Here is a 23,570-nt window from a genome sequence, read left to right on the forward strand (position 1 = left end):
AATTGTGTTCTGGGCTTACATACAAAAAGGTGTACCTCGAGGCTCAATTTTAGGCCGTCTGTTATAAAATGTTTCATAAACGATATTTTTAATTTGGTGAAAAACGTGAGTATTATATATAACTATGATGATGATAACATTTTGTCTTTTAACGGTCATGATAACATTTTGTATCACTTATTTCAACGCTAAAATCTGAGTCTCGAGTGCTCATAGACTTGTTCAAGGTTCAAGGTATTAAACTGAATGCACGCCAATGATATAATGTCGCGTTGCTTTGCACTGATATCTTTTACCAACTTGAATTAGGTGACCATATAAGCAAGTAGTGCAAGAGAGGCGTCACAACAACTAGATATAATGAAACGATTGAGGTCTTTATGTTATGAGACTAAACACATAAGATAGTAAACTGACAATATTCCATAATTTTATTTTAAGTAATTTCTTTGGTGTGGCACGTTTGCGTGGATACTTACCCTTAGAAGTTAGCTTAATAAACATATTTATTTATAGTGGATTGGGAAACAAGTTTTGCAACTTATATTAATTCCTTTCCACTTTGCGGGTGAGAGTGCTGCCTTGTAGCGGCATTAGCCTACTCTTTTTCGAAATCCAACTGGTGAGAAGAATCAGGAAAATTGCACTTGAGGCGTACACAACTCGTAACGGGAATGCTTCATTCAGTGTACTGGAGTGACTTAGTCAATATAAAGCTGGAATCTGGAGTATAAAATCCAAGAACAACTTGCCAAACCATTCCAATACTGAACATAGTCGCATGGCCATGGTCACCGATTGGATCATATGTTCAACCCACATGTTTTTTCGGAGTTCACAAATTTGTGACTCTGGCATCGCATAATGTATAACATTTTTTGCTGACTGCAGATAGTTTTTTAATTATCACACAGATCTTTAATTACTTGTTTTTGTCATGTTAAAGATAGCTCGTACTTTTATTCATATCGTTTGATTTAAAAAAAAATCTTAGTTTATAAATTCCAAATCTCAAAGTTATCACGATTTTTACCAATATGTGCAAAATATTCGCATTGCGTATTTCAAATGTATTAGAAGATAAACATTTTATTTACTTGCTCAGAGATATTAAACCGGCGAGATTGTTCACATATAAATGTCAACTTGATTATGTGTACATGATGCAATGGATGTTGTAATTCTGTATATTCTTATGTTGTCTGCATGTTTTTATATTCGATAATATATATTATATTATATTTCGGGCTTGTGTTGTATAGTTTTAAAAATGTCGAATCGAAATAAAATTTCTTCTACTAACTGTCATGCACTATACTAGATGCAAACATCATCATCAATTACGGTTTTACAATTTTGTATAGTTTTTAACTTTATTTAAAGACACCACCGTATTTGATTCATGAATGTAAACTTCGCATTATCATGATTATCATAATCTTATTCATTTAACTGTTTGTTTGTTTGAAATATTAATATAAAAGGACAATTAAAAAAAGTATAACGTAAGGGTACCCAAATTGCACCGAGTACCCAAATTGCACCTATTTAGAAAAAATAGAAACGGAAATCTTACAAGATTTCCTAGAGCCTAAACAATTTGTATTTTTATGATTTGATACTATGCACGTCTTTCAACATAGGTAAACATATTTAGATATACACAAAACGTTCACAGTATTTATCAACAAATGGACTGTTTACTGAAAAAGCAAAATGTACGAAAACGTCACCATGCGACGTCATCAAAACGTCATATTTTTAAAATTAGCAAATACAATATATTATGAGTATCCATTTCGTAAAATATGAAGATTAAGCATGGACTAATATCCAATTGTTCAAAATATTTGAAGAAATTAAACAAAAGCTCGGTTATTAAACTTTTGACGATGTGAATTTAAGCATGGATGCAATTTGGGTACTCCTCATTACAGAATCATGCATAGTTTGGAGGTTGATTCAAACCCATTTTTTTTTATGACTTAATATGGAATAAAAATTAAATTGGTGTACCTATACAATAAAGAATGATAGGGCTACAAAATAAACACAGTATGGAAATTTTTTTCTTGATCATAAAAAGACGTAGGTGAAAAAACTGTCAAAATAGGTGCAATTTGGGTACCGTCACGTTAGTATCATGATTATAAACCAATCATTGGAGTCTAGCATTTATGATCTTTTAGGGGGAGCTTTAAATTATTAGTGAAATATAAATAGGTGCTCCAATAACGGATGCATTTACTTTATTGAGAAGAAGAAGCGCTTATACCTAAGAAAAGAGAAATGCACTGGTATTTGCTTTTATTCTGAATTACAATTTTATTATTAATTATATTTTTTCAGCAGCTGGTAATAATTTGGGATGTGTCTCGAGAATAACCTCCCCTTGTCCATATTCGGAATACACGAATTGCATTCTGGGATTGTTGCCCGATATTCGCCATGTTGAATTTGATAGACGGACACCCGTCAAACTACTATTTCATATTTTGATAGTCTTTTAGCATATTTGAAACATTTGAAACACTAGTTTTGTAGTAACGTGCATATAATTTTTCTAAATATGAGTGCTGCGGACGACAAAAAGGCGAAGCGTCGAAAAATCAAGAAAAGTCTTGTTGCCAAGAATCTCCCCCGGTCGTCGACTTGTCAAAATGGGACGGAAGCGTCAAACTTATCCAATTCACCTTCAGAAACTATTTTGTCTCCAGCAATAGATAGTGAGGTATTCAAATTAGAACAATACATCAATGCATAATATGCTCTTAATATTATAAGCGACATATTTGATCATGTGATTGAAGCTAAATATTTTAGGAATGTCGTCCAAACAAAAGGTCTCGAACAGTGGGTCCAGTACAAGTGATTCTGATAAAAGTTCAAATGATTGCATATTTGTTTTAAAGTTTGCTTGATATAAGTCTTGACTGAAAAAAATCTATCAAGAACCAATGATATCAGAGAATTGCTCGAAAACCTTCTACTGCATGTTCTTTGACTTTGTGAAGTTTGTATTGACTTTACTCTAAACATGTTGCAGGCTGTTGCCTGTAAATTACAGGATTAAATGTGAGGTTGAATTGATGAATTATCTGTTCAAACTTTTTTGTTTTGAATTTTTTACAAGAAAAAAACAATTTTTAATTAGATATTGAAAATTCTTATATAATTTTATCAACATTGTTTTTAAGATTTTTCTGATTCAAATCAATTGTGCATCTTACAATGTGTACATTGTCATTAAAAAAATATACAAATGATATACAGCAACAGAATAGCCTGTTCCTTTTAACTAGGAGTCTCCTAGATGCATGAATTTCTGTCCACACATATAATATTAGTCCGAATAATTATGACCTATTAAAAGGCTATTATTTTCCTGCTTTGACACTTTACAGCGACATCATAGCGCCTTTTTATTATGATGATAAATGATGTTATTTGGCATGAAATTATGTTCTGTTTTATAATTAAGAGTTGAACCTTGTGCTTGTTTGAAAAAGAGGAATCTGAGGATGCTGATAGTCAATGCTAGTGAAGCACACATTCATTACATTTGACTTAAGACATTAGATTTAATTTAATTTTTTATTCTAAATTTCATCAAATTTAACTAAGAAAGTATTAATTGATACATTCTTTCTCTCTTCATGACAGTGCTTGATTCTTATGTACATGTACAAGTCACAAGTAATTGTTAAAGTTTGTTGGATATCTCTCAGGGCTGTAAAACAGTAAACAATCAATTTATATTTACTTACAAAGTGGAGGCTTGTGAAACTTTAACAAATATTGACTACACCTTTCAAACATTATGCAGTTTCTTAACAATGGCAGGGATCATTTGACAATTACAGAAGATATTTAAAAAATGGGGGGATCATTTGAAAATGGCAGAAATTAACTTTAACACAGAAAGCAGTGTCTGTGTGTCATCAGTAAACAGGTCATGGAGATCTCCGAACAAGGATTTGGTTGGTTGTTTCTATATTAATCAGACTTATCCAGAGTTTTTAAGATCTGTCTAGTGGAGGAAGAAGTAATTATCAACAATATAAGCTTAATCAAATACATTGTAAGTCTGCCAGGTAGAAACTCTTGGAGTTATTGTCCTTTTGACCTACATGACCTATAGACTATGAAGTACACTTATGTGAATCTGATATTGTTGTTTGTGGTACACTTAAGTGACATATTTGTTCTGTTGTAGACACTGAGAAGATTGGAGAAATTAATGGATGCAAGTGATGATGCAGATTCTTTAGAACTGTTATCTCTGTCACGTGGACCTAACCCTTACCTAGATAAGGAGAGATGTTTGTTGTGTGGCTGTGAAAGACAAGACCCTCCTGAAGCTGCTGCATATAAAATAGGTAAATTAAATCCATCCAAGTCGTAACATTGATGCTGAATATTTTAATTTTATTTTTTACTCAAGTGTCAATAAATAATTGAAGACGCATGTATTTTGTTAAATTTAAGACGTTGAAGCTCACTATGCATGAAGTGGCATGACTTGAGCAGATTCTCCTCCTGGACATAAGTTCTTTCACCTGCTTTTTAATTTTCATGGATTCTCTTACTAAAATGTTCACCACAAATGTTACTTATGGGGCTAAACATAACTTCCTTAATGTGATTTACAACATGTACATGTATATATCACAACAAATATATGGATATATAATGGTTAACTGGTTCAGTTAACCGGTTGAACGACCGATTACCAAAAACGCTAACCTGTTAATCTGACTTTTTTTCAATTGTGATAGATTTGATATAAATTTGTATTGAAATCAATAAATAGTTATGTTTTATTTGAAAAATATCGTGGTGGTAATTAATTTGACAGATTAATTGTCCAGTATATTGATTGCCATTGTTAATCCTAAAAACATAAAATTAATTAGAGCTCGGGGCAGGATCTTAAAGAAACATAATAAGTAAACATGTTTTTTGAACAGTTACTTTAAATCAGTAATGCGATTAAATTTTACCAATTACTTCATTATTTCGTTTTTGATCTAATATTGTGTAAACCTACATCTAAATGTGCAACCTCCATAGTGCAAGGCTTAGTCTAACTTTAAGCGAAATGCTACATGTAACTCAAAAATTGTGAAATGCAAACCAATGTGATTGTACTCAATTTATACGTTATAGTACGAGTAACATGGCGTACAGTGACCTACAGTTGTTCATTTCTGTGTCATTTTGGTCTCTTGTGGAGAATTGTCTCCAATCATACCACATCTTCTTTTTAATAATTAATCATTTCAAATTGTAACACTCCACATTATTTTCGGAGACAACAAGAGAAAAGGAAAGAATAATCGGTTTCAGACATATTCAATTCTACGAGATCAAGAAGTTTTTTTTATTTTTCAATCTGAAGTTGGTACAAATGCTATAGTTGATACAGTGTATTCAATTATTAAAAGTCAAACTTTGCCAGGAATCCTCAAAGACAAGCCTTATAATGGCAAAGGACAAACTTCAATTCCATAAGCGTAAATTTATGACTTGGATGAAAGGTTGTCAAATTGACACTCATACCACATCTAATCTATGTGTAGGGTACTATTGATAAGGCTTTCAAACACCAACTTAAACTACCGGTTAATCGGTGGAACAATTATCTTAGTAACCGGTTAGGAAAAAGTGTACGATTTGACAACACTAATATATACTGAATCATCGTTAAACATTGTTAAAAGAACAGTTAAGGTGGGAAAAACAAGACTATTGCCTTACTACAAATGTATATACCATGTGCAAGTGACTTCAGTGTTTTTTGTTTGTTTGTAGAAAATTCTGATTGTGAGAAGAGGGCAGTTGAAACAAACTTATTAACACAGGTATGTACAATGAAGCTGGTATATTTGTTATGTTAAATTGGGTTTGATGTTTATAAGTTGTATTAAAAAAAGGAGTTTACATAAAATGTAGCAAATATTCAGTTGAATTTGACCAATATTTTCTGTATTGAAGCTTTTAGAGAATGCATAGAAATTCTTGCATGAAAAAAATAATTATTGTTTGAATTTCATATTTTTCAGCTTCCATTATGGGTTTGTCCTGAATGTAGGAAGTCAACTGACCAAGAAATGGAGAAAAAGATGTCTTCTAATATTACAGGATTTATGGTAAACTCATATTCAAAGTATTTTACTACATTATACTTTTTCTGGTGCTGATTATTGAGTCTCTCTTGTGCTTGTGCTGATTATTGAGTCTCTCTTGTGCTGGTTAATGATTTGTTTCTTATGATGGTGATTAGGCCTTTTCTTGTGCTGGTTCAGTTCTTGTTCAGTGAAAACGAACGTCATACTAAACTCCAAAACATATATATGAAACTAAAATTTAAATACTTACAAGACTAAGTTAACAAAGGCCAGAGGTTCCTGACTTGGGACAAGCGCAAAAATGTGGCGGGGTTAAACATGTTTTATGAGACCTCAACCCTCCCCCTATAACTCTTGCTAATGTAGAATAAAGAAACACACAGCAATACAGACAGTAAAACTCTGTTCAAAAGAAGTCAAAGTATGAAAGTCAAATGTCAGAATAATTAAGAAAAGAAACCTGGTTATTTAGCATTTTCTTGAGCTAATTATTAAGCAGAATATGCAAAAAATATAGATGACATATTTAACTAGTACATACAAACTTGCATAGAAGTTGTATATTTTATTTACCAATTGTTACATGGAAACTATTTAGGGCTGTTTCTGTATAAAAAATTCTTAGAACACAGGACTCAACTATGAGTGGGTCTTTTTGTAAAGTGAAAGTAAAGAGTACATGTAATTCTAAAATTGCCTTTACCATATATGGTTATCTCCATTTTCAAAATACTTTCCTAGGGTGCCATGTTGATTCTAGTGGACCAAGCCATATTTAGTACTTGTAGTCATGCATTAGATATTTATAGAAATGTTGGAGGTTTTATGATTAATTAACTTTGTATATATTTTGTAGGATCCTGATTTACCACCAGAACCATCATCCCCACCTTTCTTACCTGAAGCTGCTCTACGATTCAGTTCACCGCCAAACACCAGTAATGGAAGCATGTGTTCTTGTGATGCTTGTAAAGAAATGAGGTTAGTTTGTATGTTTGTTGCCAAGTTGTGTAAATAAGTTCATCTCTAGGAAGTATAAGCCTGTCAACACTGAGGTTGGAAATTTATACCCTGCTCAATGCATGTGCCTTAGACTCAATCTTCCTGCCTAAGTACAGTGGTTCTCTCATATTTAATTTTCCAATTACTGCACCCAGAATGTGGAGATAATAGCAATAAATTTTCAAACATGATATAGAAAATGAAATGAAAGAAACAATAAATTAAACAAAGTTTGACATGATTTCTTTCTATTTATAGTCGCCGTCATGTAAAATTGGCACCATGTTTTTTGTCAAATTTTTCTTAAATATCGACCGCGTTTACTAAAAATCATGTTTTTCAATTAGCGGAATCAAATATCATTCCAAAAATCAACTACTGTCCTACCTTTTATTGTGTTTGCACTGTATAATCCTGACCTTCACATAATCCAAGATTATTTTGTATGGTGGAATCCGCCATTGTTATTACCGGAAGTGTTTCCGTGGAGTTTCACGTGCTCTCCATTTTCTTGTGTCTCTGGGAGCTTTACGTCATCTTTACGTAAAAAGCGCGGGAAATTGTATCATCAATGACAATGATATTACCGGAGAGTAACGAATGTTATGGAATAAGCAGGCCTCTACATTAACATTTTTTCTAACTTGTCCCTTCGGACAAGTGGCAAGAAAATCAGCTTGTTTGAACTCTTAACTCACTTGTCCGAATTCATAATTGAAAATCTAACATATTGATGATTTATGCAATAATAACACTTGGGCTTTGATTGTACCTAATAAAAGGAGCATTTTGTAATGTTATATGAATACCGCATCAAAATACATTTCATTATTTCAGAATGAAAGTTTTTTTGCAAGACTGTGTTCTCTGACTCAATGTCACTATCATTTGTCAATCATTAAATCATCATTTCTTCCCAAACCACTACGTTCCCCTATGGACCTATTCATTCTTTAGTAGTGGTATGGGTTAAACCAAGGACGTAAATACACCTGGCCACCTTGAACATGTATATGAGTAAACCTTTTTAATTTATTGATGATGTCAAAACAAGCTTTTACAATTTATTTTGATTTGTATATACATTGATATATATATGATCATGAAGTACATACACATAACACTAAAAAATCTGCCTTTTTAGATTTTTTTTTTTTTTTCATCTTAAATTTTTATATCATAGATCTTATCAAATAAAACCTTTTTTAATGTATTGTTATGCATAAAAGCAAAATCAAATGAAAAATACTTTAATTTAATATTTTAAAGTTTAGGTAAAACTCCATATGGAGGTGCTCCTAATTCAAGGAAGCTTATACTAAGAAGATACATTAACATTGGTTTCTTTCCCCTTACTTACATCCCCCTGGTCAATGGCTGCCAGCATGTTCAATACTCCAAATCAGAGACATATTATACAAGTTTTATATGTCTCTGGTTCAATCAATGAATAATTATTTCATTAAGTATGATCAATAAAACAATCAGGGTTGGCAAAAACCCGGGTTTTATGAGTATTGCCCAGCCCAGTGGGAAATACTGGGAAAACCCGGGTTTTACTGGGTTTTAGTGGGTAATACTGGGCAATACTGGGTAATATAAAATATTTGTCTGAATTTTAAAGAGGATTCAGTGATAAACACTAATGCAATACATTTAATAAGATATTTATACCCTATTTTGTTTGTTTAGCATTTGCCTAGATTGGCAAACTGTAAATAGAAAGCAAATAAATATTTTTTTTTCAAATGATTTTGAATATAGCTCCTAGATTAAGAATTAACAATTACATGTATTTAAGAAACATCACATTTAAATAATGTATATGTTCTGTCACTAATTAATAAGTAATTATTCAGATTAGAACACAGATTTGTTTATCAGTCAGGGAACTTACTGAAATAAGTGATTTTTAAATCACTTATTTGAGTAGCAAATTCGAGGTTTTGTCACAAATTGGGATTTTGTAGTTTTTTCAAAATTTTAAACACATAGGTTTAAATAACATCTTTTAATTAGTAAAATTAAAAAATATGAACTTTTTGCTTCTTTTAAGTAGCAAGGTTTATGCCTTTGATGCTATCATTTACCTGAAAATTCTATTTTAGTTGAAAAAATGCTATAATAATGGCTTTACACAATGAACTGATACTTTATTAAAAGATTTTTCACAGCAGTGGGAGTATTTTTCCTATGAAGTTCAAGGTTTCATCTTTCAGATTATGTAATAAAATTCTACTGTTCGCGATAAAAATTTCACTGTTCGGGGGTGTTGAAATTAGTGGGGGTTATTAAAAGAATGATACTTAAAGAAGTGATTTTTGGGAAGGAAATTGAGGTCTGATACTAAAACAAGTGATTTTTATGTCATTATCCTAGATTCAGTACAAGGTCATCACCTGAAATGACCTGGTCATCCTAGACAACACAGATGTTGGTTCTGATAAGTTTAGAAACATAATTAGTCCCTGGATCATTAGTATTCTATATTTAAAGCTACACTAATATTAAATCACTTCTTCTAGTGATTAATTTGTACTACTTAAATAGGTGATTATTAAAGAAAGACAACTCTAACTTCCAACCTTTATGGAAATAATGTTACTTGAATCAGTGATTTAGAAAATCACTTGTTTAAGTAAGTCCCCTGACTGTTTATGTAACAATAATCAGTCTTTTCAATTTTATAAGTGTTAATGGCATGACCCTGTAGGGTGTTTATTTAGCATTATGAATGTATAACAATTAAAATTAACAATTCACTTAAACACTGCAATAAAATGCATTTTTCAAAGTTTGGATTATTGAAACAATACTTGGTAATTAAAAGGTATCTTTAAATGTGAAAATCTTGTATTCTGCCAACATATAAAATTAATAAAGAAGAGAATGAAATTGAATTTTCTAGAAATGACTGTCAATGGTTATTTGTATAAAAAGTATATACATGTATTTAGCTGTTATACTATGAAACTATAACAAGTCTTTACTATTTTGTGTTAAAATAAGCTTAAAAAATCATATTGCCCAGTAATGCCCACTATTACTAATTTCTGGGAGTATTGCCCAGCCCGGGAAAACCCGGGTTTTCCCGCCCGGGAATTCCCGGGTGGGTAATACTTTGCCAACCCTGAAAACAATCATTCATATTTTTGGGAATGTATAAGTCTTGAATTTGATCTATTTTTATCTGACCTTGATTTTTCACTTGTCCCATCGGACAAGTAGTATGGTGAATCTACTTGCCCGACACCTGTGTCCACTTGTCCCGGACAATCGGACAAGCGTTAATGTCGAGCCCTGATAAGGGACCCTCATAGAAACCAAGATGGCGGTTATACAATGTAAATAATCTTGAATAATGTGAAGGTCAGGATTATACAGTGCAAACACAATAAAAGGTCGGACAGTAGTGGATATTTGGACAGGATTTTACTTCCGCTAAATGAAAAACATCATCTCGAGTAAACACGGCTGATATTTATTTTTTTTTGGACAAAAAACATGGTGCCAATTTTATGTGACGGCGACTATAATTGGTTTGCACACACAGTGTTTGACAGGAAACAGATTTTAAGAGCATTTCAATTGGTCACCGGTTGATGATTTGATTTAGACACTGCATTTATGTATGGCAAATATCAGGAGAAATCTCTTTTCTCATTCTATTTTTCTTGTACATAATGTAATTTTGATTTGAAAAGGATTTATGGATTATTTTCTTTATATTAATCAATTAGTTATCTTAAAAAGTATTTTTTTTTTTTAAAGAAAAATGTCATGAAATTAACCATAAAGCTATGGAATAAAAGTTTGCCTTTTCAAAAATTGTAAAAGAATATATTTACACTTTCATTTGTTATTACAGAGAAATTGAAGCACAACATGATCTAGAAACACAAGAATTACAGAATTGTTGGACGGTGTTAAGGAAGCTAGTGCGAGTTATGTATGGTAGACGTGAAGAAGATATAACCCCAGATAATGACACACCTACTGAGGAGGAAGCTAGGGAATTGGTAGATAGGTAGGTCTTCTGTGGTGAATCAAACAAATAATGAAGACTAGAAAAGTAGGAAGTGAATATAAGAGTATTATATTGAGAATGACATACCTAACAAGGAGTAGGTTATTGAATTGGTTAATAGGTAGGACCTCTATGAAAAATGATGCACCTAGTGTGTAGTAGGCTAGGAAATTTGTAAATGAGTTGGTTGCCTATGAAGAACAACACAATGTGACACAATTAATAGAAGCTATGGAATTGGTCAGGTCTTCTTTCCAGAATAACACACCTAATAATGATTGATAGATAAGTATGTCTTCGTGAATTTATGTCAGATTGAATAAGAAAAATGTCAGAACATAATCATATTGAAACTTGACAAAATGTTGAATGCTGTTTTTATAAATCTTCCTATTTTTCAGACTATGCACAAGAGATCCACACCAATTATTTTTAAGATTAGAGTCCCAAGTGAGGGAATTTGTTATAGAGATGAAGGTGAAACTATTAAAACAATTAAATTCAGGATACAAGACACCCCCTGAAGCCAAAGCATTCATTTCATTGTTATTAGATGAATATTGTCATTTATGTGGTGTTTCAAGGAAGATGTCGGAAATATTAACAAAACTGGTAAGTCTAAAAAAAGAACCACTTAGTTTCCTATAATATCAAGTTAAACAGTAATTATTGCTGATGTTGGTTTCAGTTGAACTATTCAGTAACAATTATTTTCTTGAAATGTTTTTTTGTGAAAGAAATGGCCCAAACTAAAAAAGCTATTCTATGATTGTAAGTTAAAGGAGTGGGTTTGATAAGGTCATAATGTGGTCTTTTCATGAAGACACTAATGGCACAATTTTGATTTCCCTCTAATCTTCCTTTGATTTTTTGCACTCATACATAGACAAAAAAAATCTTTTAACATTGTTTAACATTATGTAACAACTTACTTATCTTGCTTCTTCGGGTGTGTGAATATCAACGCTTTATAAGGAGTTTTTGTCAATAAAAGAAATTCACTTTTAAGAGTTTTTTTTTATCTTGAAACAATGCCCATAAAATTCGACCTAAATATGGCACTCACTTAACCTTCTTCTAAGTTTTTAGTCATATAACCTCAAAGATATCCGGTCAAGCTAATTTGAAGCAGAAACTTTTTTTATTGTTTTCGGTTCAAAGGATTATCTGTCTCTAACTTCAAACTCTTCTGAGTTTCTTAATTTAAGAATTCTATAATTTCGAATTTATTTCAGAAAACTGACCATCTTGCCAAGTTTAATGTGACCTGGGAGTTACATAACAAACATTTATTCCAATCAATAGCTTATACTGAACCATCCATACAGAGCAGTCTTCATCTGATAATAACACAACTAAGGTAAGAATTTATAAGTCTCTGAACCATCCATACAGAGCAGTCTTCATCTGATAATAACACAACTAAGGTAAGAATTTATAAGTCTCTGAACCATCCATACAGAGCAGTCTTCATCTGATAATAACACAACTAAGGTAAGAATTTATAAGTCTCTGAACCATCCATACAGAGCAGTCTTCATCTGATTATAACACAACTAAGGTAACAATTTATAAGTCTCTGAACCATCCATACAGAGCAGTCTTCATCTGATAATAACACAACTAAGGTAAGAATTTATAAGTCTCTGAACCATCCATACAGAGCAGTCTTCATCTGATAATAACACAACTAAGGTAAGAATTTATAAGTCTCTGAACCATCCATACAGAGCAGTCTTCATCTGATAATAACACAACTAAGGTAAGAATTTATAAGTCTCTGAACCATCCATACAGAGCAGTCTTCATCTGATTATAACACAACTAAGGTAAGAATTTATAAGTCTCTGAACCATCCATACAGAGCAGTCTTCATCTGATAATAACACAACTAAGGTAAGAATTTATAAGTCTCTGAACCATCCATACAGAGCAGTCTTCATCTGATAATAACACAACTAAGGTAAGAATTTATAAGTCTCTGAACCATCCATACAGAGCAGTCTTCATCTGATTATAACACAACTAAGGTAAGAATTTATAAGTCTCTGAACCATCCATACAGAGCAGTCTTCATCTGATAATAACACAACTAAGGTAAGAATTTATAAGTCTCTGAACCATCCATACAGAGCAGTCTTCATCTGATAATAACACAACTAAGGTAAGAATTTATAAGTCTCTGAACCATCCATACAGAGCAGTCTTCATCTGATTATAACACAACTAAGGTAAGAATTTATAAGTCTCTGAACCATCCATACAGAGCAGTCTTCATCTGATAATAACACAACTAAGGTAAGAATTTATAAGTCTCTGAACCATCCATACAGAGCAGTCTTCATCTGATTATAACACAACTAAGGTAAGAATTTATAAGTCTCTGAACCATCCATACAGAGCAGTCTTCATCTGATAATAACACAACTAAGGTAAGAATTTATAAGTCTCTGAACCATCCATACAGAGCAGTCTTCATCTGATAATAACACAACTAAGGTAAGAATTTATAAGTCTCTGAACCATCCATACAGAGCAGTCTTCATCTGATTATAACACAACTAAGGTAAGAATTTATAAGTCTCTGAACCATCCATACAGAGCAGTCTTCATCTGATAATAACACAACTAAGGTAAGAATTTATAAGTCTCTGAACCATCCATACAGAGCAGTCTTCATCTGATTATAACACAACTAAGGTAAGAATTTATAAGTCTCTGAACCATCCATACAGAGCAGTCTTCATCTGATTATAACACAACTAAGGTAAGAATTTATAAGTCTCTGAACCATCCATACAGAGCAGTCTTCATCTGATTATAACACAACTAAGGTAACAATTTATAAGTCTCTGAACCATCCATACAGAGCAGTCTTCATCTGATAATAACACAACTAAGGTAAGAATTTATAAGTCTCTGAACCATCCATACAGAGCAGTCTTCATCTGATAATAACACAACTAAGGTAAGAATTTATAAGTCTCTGAACCATCCATACAGAGCAGTCTTCATCTGATTATAACACAACTAAGGTAAGAATTTATAAGTCTCTGAACCATCCATACAGAGCAGTCTTCATCTGATTATAACACAACTAAGGTAAGAATTTATAAGTCTCTGAACCATCCATACAGAGCAGTCTTCATCTGATTATAACACAACTAAGGTAACAATTTATAAGTCTCTGAACCATCCATACAGAGCAGTCTTCATCTGATAATAACACAACTAAGGTAAGAATTTATAAGTCTCTGAACCATCCATACAGAGCAGTCTTCATCTGATAATAACACAACTAAGGTAAGAATTTATAAGTCTCTGAACCATCCATACAGAGCAGTCTTCATCTGATAATAACACAACTAAGGTAAGAATTTATAAGTCTCTGAACCATCCATACAGAGCAGTCTTCATCTGATTATAACACAACTAAGGTAAGAATTTATAAGTCTCTGAACCATCCATACAGAGCAGTCTTCATCTGATTATAACACAACTAAGGTAAGAATTTATAAGTCTCTGAACCATCCATACAGAGCAGTCTTCATCTGATAATAACACAACTAAGGTAAGAATTTATAAGTCTCTGAACCATCCATACAGAGCAGTCTTCATCTGATTATAACACAACTAAGGTAAGAATTTATAAGTCTCTGAACCATCCATACAGAGCAGTCTTCATCTGATAATAACACAACTAAGGTAAGAATTTATAAGTCTCTGAACCATCCATACAGAGCAGTCTTCATCTGATTATAACACAACTAAGGTAAGAATTTATAAGTCTCTGAACCATCCATACAGAGCAGTCTTCATCTGATTATAACACAACTAAGGTAAGAATTTATAAGTCTCTGAACCATCCATACAGAGCAGTCTTCATCTGATAATAACACAACTAAGGTAAGAATTTATAAGTCTCTGAACCATCCATACAGAGCAGTCTTCATCTGATTATAACACAACTAAGGTAAGAATTTATAAGTCTCTGAACCATCCATACAGAGCAGTCTTCATCTGATAATAACACAACTAAGGTAAGAATTTATAAGTCTCTGAACCATCCATACAGAGCAGTCTTCATCTGATTATAACACAACTAAGGTAAGAATTTATAAGTCTCTGAACCATCCATACAGAGCAGTCTTCATCTGATAATAACACAACTAAGGTAAGAATTTATAAGTCTCTGAACCATCCATACAGAGCAGTCTTCATCTGATAATAACACAACTAAGGTAAGAATTTATAAGTCTCTGAACCATCCATACAGAGCAGTCTTCATCTGATAATAACACAACTAAGGTAAGAATTTATAAGTCTCTGAACCATCCATACAGAGCAGTCTTCATCTGATTATAACACAACTAAGGTAAGAATTTATAAGTCTCTGAACCATCCATACAGAGCAGTCTTCATCTGATTATAACACAACTAAGGTAACAATTTATAAGTCTCAGCACATACACATCAATATTAAAAAAAACAACACCATACAATTTTTGTACGATTTCAAAAATAATTAGCGTCATATATTGGTTTGATGGCGTCTGTGTTGTCCAAAGATGCATTTGTTTCCAAACAATAACTTTAGTTTAAGTGAATGAATCTCTTAGAAATTTTACCAGAATGTTCAGTACCATAAAAGGAAGGTTGGAATTGATTTTGTGGGTTATGGTACCAACAGTTAAAATGAAGGGCCAAAAAGAGGCCAAAAACATGCATTTTTTTAGGCAGCAGACAATTACTTTAGTTAAATTGTATGGATCTCTCTGAAATTAAAATGCAAGGTATCATACCGCCAAGGGAAGGCTGGGATTGAATTTGTGTGTATGGTGTGATATGGTTTATGTCTGAATGGAATTATGTACAGTAAAATCAACATTCAATTATTTGAAAGGTTAAAATTTGCATCAGAAGTTGAATCATCAGCTTTAATTAATTCAATAATTGTAAACATATCTCAACAAGATAAACGAGTCAATAACATCCTTTTATGATTTTGATAATTATAATCTTTGAATCTGAATCTAACTTCTTGCTTTGTTCAGACACACTGGTATAACAGTAATTACAGTGATTTGAATCAGTATATTTCTAATGAATAATGATATTGAAAGATCATGTTAAAAGTCCTACTCAAGCCTACTGACTCATTAAAATAAGAATTCCTGTACATTGTTTCCAGTTTATATCTGATTTTATTTGGAAGTTAGCACAAGCCATCCACATGAAAGATTTCTTTTAAATATCATTCTCTGATAATTATAGGGTTATGTATTAGTCTAATGACCATCCAAGGATAGAAACATTTCCAATTCAGTTAACATTTTGACAGGTCAATTATTGGAGTTGAAACAAATCATTTTCCAAACTCTGTTTGAGTTATTGCCCTTTGGCCAGTTTTAAGGAAATCAAAATCAAACACTTTTTCTGTTTATTTTATTGGCAATAATAGGAACCAGTGACTGGATTTTTGGCTGACACTGCTGTATTTGATGAGAACCAGAAAATAAGCTAACTATATTTTACATACTGATCACTTTCAGATGTAATTGAAATGTATATATTCTGTGATTTATAACTGTTAATTCATATAACAAATAAATAAATATGACATGAGCAAAATATCCTATTAATATACTGTATTGTGCATTGACTTGACATATCAACAATATAAGAATGAGGCTTAGAAACAGGGAAATGCAAAGCTCTACCAAGCTTTTTCCCCATTTACGGCCGAATCCTTATATCATTGATATGTTAAGTCAATGCACTTTTATTGTCTTAATACTGCAATCTATAAAAAAAACATTTTCAATTGTTGTTTAATGTGTTAATGTTATTATTTGATTTAAATATTGGTAAACTTCCCTCTTTTATAAAAAGGCCTCATATCATGCAGGCGGAGAAATATACAACACAATGAAATTTACATTACCTGTTGAAACCCGCAATCGATGGAAAACGAATTTGTTTGAGAATGAACTAAAATATCAACAATAGGCATAAACATAATGATTTATGGTATGCAGACCATACATATAAACAAGTGAAATATGTTTTTTTTCCCTAAAAATTGCAAAAGAAATAAGTTTGAGTCGTTGTATACATTGGAAACAAGAACAGGTTGAATAGGTCATATATATAATTATTGATAATTTCAGCAATTTCTATTTAAATATTCATGAGGAAAAGTGATATCAGGTCAGTGACTGTATATGACTTAGAAATATACAGTCAACACATTTTGACTGCTCAATTAGAACAAGTGCAGTATATGCATTTTAATACCCTTATTTATTCAGGATGGGTGCTGCATCGAAAGAATCTTACAATGAAGATACCTACCCTAATTTGTTACATAGATATCTGAAGTTTGATGATGAAATGTCAGTGATATCTGTTGTATGGAGGGATAGTCAACAACTAATAGAACAATATAATGAAGAACAGGTGAGATGTACAAGCCATTTTATTTATTTTTGTGCAATCAACCTTAATGTTCATGGCTTTTTTAGGTCCCAACCACCTATTATGTAAAGTTTTCATTTTAATTATAATTTGGTTATAAACATTAACAAAATTCAATGAAAAATATAATCCCAGACAATTTTTATTGATTTGAGTGTCTCCCATCAGCGTAAACCTTGATCAACTTTTGCCATCATCAAAAGGATATGTTGTATATACTTCGTGGACATTTTAGAGAAATTTTCTTGTTTCATTCAAAAATAATTTATAAAGTTGGCATTTGAAAGACAAAGGTAATTTATCTCCCTTTAAATATAGTTTACAAATGGGACTCTTGAAATATGAAAGAAACATTAGTTTTCAATAATAATTTAAGGACACAATGGCTCTTTATACAATTACACATTAATTGCATGGTACTGACAAATATTTTCAAAAAGCACTCTTTCCCTTAGATTACAGTACCACATTAACATACATTTAATTTATAATTCTTTACTGGTTCCACCATGGTGCCATTTTAAAAGGACTTGCAGAGTACACTGAATAGAAAATTGCATTTATGTTTGTATTAATAGTATATTTTTCTTTTGGTAAATAGGCTGCCTTAAAATTAAAACAGAAGATGTTAAAAGAAGATTGGGAATTTTTCAAAGCACAGCGTACTATATTAGAACAACAGGTTGCTAAGAATGACCAACCGCTTCCTCCTCACAAGTAAGTTTAATTAAAATGAAAATAAGGAGATGTGATATGATTGCCAATGAGACACCTATCCACTAAAGTTGAAATGAAGTGTATTTAAGCAATTATATATTTACTTATAAGCATTTAGATATGTTGGATTTTAAATGAGCCAACCACATTTTATTTTCTTGGTAAATTATTATGTTTGTACAACTTCAAACTGGTCTTATACTCTTAGTTGTAAGATTTAACTGTATTGTAAAATAATAACCATTATATGATTCCTGCTAATTAGCAAAGAAAATAATGAAGAAAGAAACTTAGTGCAAGGATTGTTCTTTTGATTTTTATGCCCAACTTACAATAGTAGAGGCGACTTATGTTTTCTGGTCTGTGCGCCCATTTGTTCGTTTATTAGTCCGTCCGCCTGTCCCGCTTCAAACATTTATGTCAGATATTATACATTTGGAGCATACGATACAAACATCCCCAATAAATATCAATAAAATACAGTTATTTTTTCTATTTTTGTTTTCAACATTTGGTTAATAAGTATGTGTATTTGTAGCTTTGAGCAGCAGTTTACAGAAACAATGAGGATGATGTTACAAGGCACCAAACCAAGTCAAGAAGAATGTCACTGTCCTAGATGTAATAGAAAAAGGTAGGGTTTATATGAATATACTAAATTCAAACCAAGAAGGGTTTCTATACTTGATCAATTTGGTAGATACCTAATAACCTTACATCAAAATGTATTGAGTGTGTATTTAAAGGTAGAATCTTTGATTAGCTTGCTTGCTAGCTGAACTGTTAAATCATTTTTAGGTTAGTTTAACTACTCTCCTTTAAGAGAAGACTAGTCCGACAGGTGACAGATAATCAATCTATCTGTCTGTAGGACTAGACTACTCCCAAAAGACGGGTAGTATACCTAACCTAATAATGACTTCACAGTTCAGCTAACAAGCAGGCTAATTAAAGATTCTACCTTTACCTGCACACTCAATGTATTCTGCTGTAATTCTATTTCTTTCTTATGCTCCACTTAGGGGCATTATATTTTTCAGTCTTTACATATGTTTGATTGTTCATATGTCTGTTCCGCTTCATGTTAAGTTTTTGGTCAAGGTAGTTTTTAATTAAGTTCAATCAACTTGAAACTAGGTACACAAGTTCCCCAAGATATAATCTTCCTAATTTTATTGCCAAATTAAAGTTTTAACCCCAATTTCACATTCCACAGAACATATAAAATGATAGAGCCAGCTTCAGGTAAAAGTTTTTGGTCAAGGTAGTTTTTGATGAAGTTGAAGTCCAATCAACTTAAAACTTAGTACACATTTTCCTTATGATATGATCTTTTTAATTGAATGCCAATGTTTTGAAGCCAAGAGAGGGGCATCTGTGTACTATAGACACATTCTTGTTTATGTATGAGTCAAAATCAACCTCTTAAACACATCTTGATGTAATATATCTTTTTGTTAAGGTCTATTTCAGGATGAATACTTATAAAATCTAACTGATATTTGTTATACATTGTAGATAGAAATTCGATACTAGTTCTTTAATTTCAGTTGGATGAGAGTAACAGGCCCAGCTGCTTATTATTTTTTGCTGGCTTTGTACACTTATTATATATTTCAGATGTCCCTGTGATGAGTGTACTATAACACATATGATAACATGTGGTATTATAAACCCTGAAGCATTAGAAGATCAGGAGAATTCCAGTCACATAAACTTCCTGCATGATCCTAACCGGTATCGTATAGATGTTAGTCCACCTTCTATGTCCAGTACTACATCCAGTAGTGGTTCTTCTAGTCCAATAATGGTTGACCATGAACGACTCACTCTTCCTTTTGATGAGACGGGTGACAGGTATGTGGTCAAATCTATTGGGAAGAGAATTATAGGCTCATTATGGAATGCATTTTATAATTATAAAGGTTAAGATCGATGAAGCAGGTAAAATTGTTTAAGTTACATTAATTTCTTTATTTACTGGCTTGTTTGACATTATCATTTGCCTTTCTTTTTGTGAATACACTACATAGCGATGTGAGACATACATTGGTCAGGTACTATCCATATGAAAATAAGGAGATATGTTAATGTTAACAATGAGAGAAAATCTGCTTTAAAGATCACAGGACAAGGATGTGAATAATTAAAGCCTTCAACAGCAAGCAAAATAATGTAAAATTATTGTAAGCTATGAAAATACTGAATGACAAAATGTTAAATTATCTGAAAGACACAAAAAAAGTGGTGTTAAACTATAAAAACAAAATAAGAAAAATATGGTAGGCATGCAGCAACAAATAACACCCACTGAATTACAGTCTACTAGCTTGGGACAACACCATTAAGAATGTGGCAGGATTTAACATATCTGTGAGCACTCAACCTCTCCCTAACAGAGGCATTGGTGTTTGATCGAAAGACAAGAACGGTCTAAAACTCAGTTGGAAAGGGTTTGACTATAAATGTCAATATTGGAACTTGTACTTGAATTGATAACTTTATCGGCCCCTTTAGATATCTTTTGTATATTTGTCGTTTTGTTGAAGTTTCATTTTCATATACATCACATCTCATGTCAAGCACTAAAACTTATTGAATATTCAAATTACATAATGATGTATATATGTAAAATTCTTTTTCACAATGATTTGCTTATAAATATATGTCAAGTAACAATGTTATGAATTGAACTAATGTTTTTCACTACCTAATTTATTCTTTACTTCATCAGAAATACTGAAGAAATTCCCGAGGAGATAGAAGGTAATAGTCAATCTGACATAGATGATGATGATGAAGATGATGACTATGATGATGAGGAGGATGATGAAGAAGAAGAAGAGGATGAGGATGACGACGAGGAAGAGGAAGTAGAGGATGACGATGATGGAGACAATGAAAATGAGGATGAAATAGACATTGAAGATGATAAAAATGATGGCTTAGAAGAACAAATAGATAATAAGAGTATTTCAGATCTGTCATCGTCGTGGCCAAATGATGATGAAGGAGCAGAGGAATTAATTAACTCAGAAAAATGTGATTGTTATCACTGTGTATCACAGGCTAAAGCTGAACAAATGGTAAGTCTAAAAACTGAGAAAAGTGTGATTGTTATCACTGTGTATCACAGGCTAAAGCTGAACAAATGGTAAGTCTAAAAACTCAGAAAAGTGTGATTGTTACACTGTGTATCACAGGCTAAAGCTGAACAAATGGTAAGTCTAAAAACTTAGAAAAGTGTGATTGTTATCACTGTGTATCACAGGCGAAAGCTGAACAAATGATAAGTCTAAAAACTTAGAAAAGTGTGATTGTTATCACTGTGTATCACAGGCTAAAGCTGAACAAATGGTAAGTCTAAAAACTCAGAAAAGTGTGATTGTTACACTGTGTATCACAGGCTAAAGCTGAACAAATGGTAAGTCTAAAAACTTAGAAAAGTGTGATTGTTATCACTGTGTATCACAGGCGAAAGCTGAACAAATGATAAGTCTAAAAACTTAGAAAAGTGTGATTGTTATCACTGTGTATCACAGGCTAAAGCTGAACAAATGGTAAGTCTAAAAACTGAGAAAAGTGTGATTATTATCATTGTGTATCACAGGCTAAAGCTGAACAAATGATAAGTCTAAAAACTCAGAAAAGTGTGATTGTTATCACTGTGTATCACAGGCTAAGGCTGAACAAATGATAAGTCTAAAAACTCAGAAAAGTGTGATTGTTATCACTGTGTATCACTGGCAAAAGCTGAACAAATGGTAAGTCTAAAACTCAGTGTGATTGTTATCACTGTGTATCACAGGCAAAAGCTGACCAAATGGCAAGTCTAAAAACTCAGAAAAAGTGTGATTGTTATCATTGTGTATCACAGGCAAAAGCTGAACAAATTTTAAGTCTAAAAACTCAGAAAAGTGTGATTGTTATCATTGTGTATCACAGGCAAAAGCTGAACAAATGTTAAGTCTAAAAACTCAGAAAAGTGTGATTGTTATCATTGTGTATCACAGGCAAAAGCTGAACAAATGTTAAGTCTAAAAACTCAGAAAAGTGTGATTGTTACACTGTGTATCACTGGCAAAAGCTGAACAAATGGTAAGTCTAAAAACTGAGAAAAGTGTGATTGTTATCATTGTGTATCACAGGCAAAAGCTGAACAAATGGTAAGTCTAAAAACTCAGAAAAGTGTGATTGTTATCATTGTGTATCACAGGCAAAAGCTGAACAAATGTTAAGTCTAAAAACTCAGAAAAGTGTGATTGTTACACTGTGTATCACTGGCAAAAGCTGAACAAATGGTAAGTCTAAAAACTGAGAAAAGTGTGATTGTTATCATTGTGTATCACAGGCAAAAGCTGAACAAATGTTAAGTCTAAAAACTGAGAAAAGTGTGAATGTTATCATTGTGTATCACAGGCAAAAGCTGAACAAATGTTAAGTCTAAAAACTCAGAAAAGTGTGATTGTTATCATTGTGTATCACAGGCAAAAGCTGAACAAAATAAGTCTAAAAACTCAGAAAAGTGTGATTGTTATCACTGTGTATCACAGGCAAAAGCTGAACAAATGGTAACTTCAAAATTATGTTATAGTGAATAATTAAGGGTATCACTGCAGTAAAAAAAAATACAGATCCCTTTAAATTCTGTTAGATTTAAAATTGTTCTGTATAAGATAAGCTAAGATATATTTATTCTATTGGAAGGGCCAATGAAAAGCAAAGTTATTTATTTCAATGATTTTGACACAAAAGTTTAGATAATCATATATAAATATATTTTTTTCAACTGAATTTTAAGACCTTGAGATACAGCCAAGTCATAGCCATAAGAACTGTGGATTCATTATTATTCAATGGATACCAATTTTCGTTGGGTTTCGTGGGTACAGGTGAACCATGAGTTCAAAGTTCAACGATTGACAAATTTTCTATAAGCCTTGTATGCAGACTTTAACAAAACCACAAAATCAAATATCCACGAAAATGAAAGTTTTCCTGAATCGACAAAAATTCATACCAACGAAAACAATTGAATCCACAGTATATGTGTAAAAAAGCAGTAATACAAAAATACATACATGAATCAATTGAATTATAAAATAACAGCATAACATGGTACCATTAAGTAACATTCTATCAATATTGAAAAAAAAAGACAGAATAAAAGAGCTCTTTGTGTTCAGGAGAATACATTATATGTTTTTTGCCAGATT

General features: G+C 32.0%; 1 protein-coding gene across 2 annotated transcripts in view; it reads left to right on the plus strand.

The window, feature by feature from the left end:
• The first annotated feature begins 2,407 nt into the window (after positions 1-2,407).
• Positions 2,408-23,570, plus strand: part of LOC139519319 (protein FAM193A-like) — a 30,659-nt gene continuing 9,496 nt past the window's right edge. Inside the window, exons 1-13 of one of the 2 annotated variants that reach the window (XM_071311307.1) lie at positions 2,408-2,731; positions 4,217-4,379; positions 5,815-5,864; positions 6,066-6,152; positions 6,988-7,112; positions 11,002-11,160; positions 11,562-11,772; positions 12,396-12,520; positions 17,472-17,619; positions 18,239-18,354; positions 18,893-18,988; positions 19,975-20,211; positions 21,089-21,440. In XM_071311307.1, coding sequence (XP_071167408.1) covers positions 2,570-2,731; positions 4,217-4,379; positions 5,815-5,864; positions 6,066-6,152; positions 6,988-7,112; positions 11,002-11,160; positions 11,562-11,772; positions 12,396-12,520; positions 17,472-17,619; positions 18,239-18,354; positions 18,893-18,988; positions 19,975-20,211; positions 21,089-21,440 — 2,031 coding nt within the window. In that variant the 5' untranslated portion in view covers positions 2,408-2,569. The remainder of the gene's footprint in view (positions 2,732-4,216; positions 4,380-5,814; positions 5,865-6,065; positions 6,153-6,987; positions 7,113-11,001; positions 11,161-11,561; positions 11,773-12,395; positions 12,521-17,471; positions 17,620-18,238; positions 18,355-18,892; positions 18,989-19,974; positions 20,212-21,088; positions 21,441-23,570) is intronic. The other variant, XM_071311308.1, reaches the window with a different exon arrangement.

This window comes from Mytilus edulis, chromosome 4 (genome assembly GCF_963676685.1).
Source record: "Mytilus edulis chromosome 4, xbMytEdul2.2, whole genome shotgun sequence".
Lineage (NCBI taxonomy): Eukaryota > Metazoa > Mollusca > Bivalvia > Mytilida > Mytilidae > Mytilus > Mytilus edulis.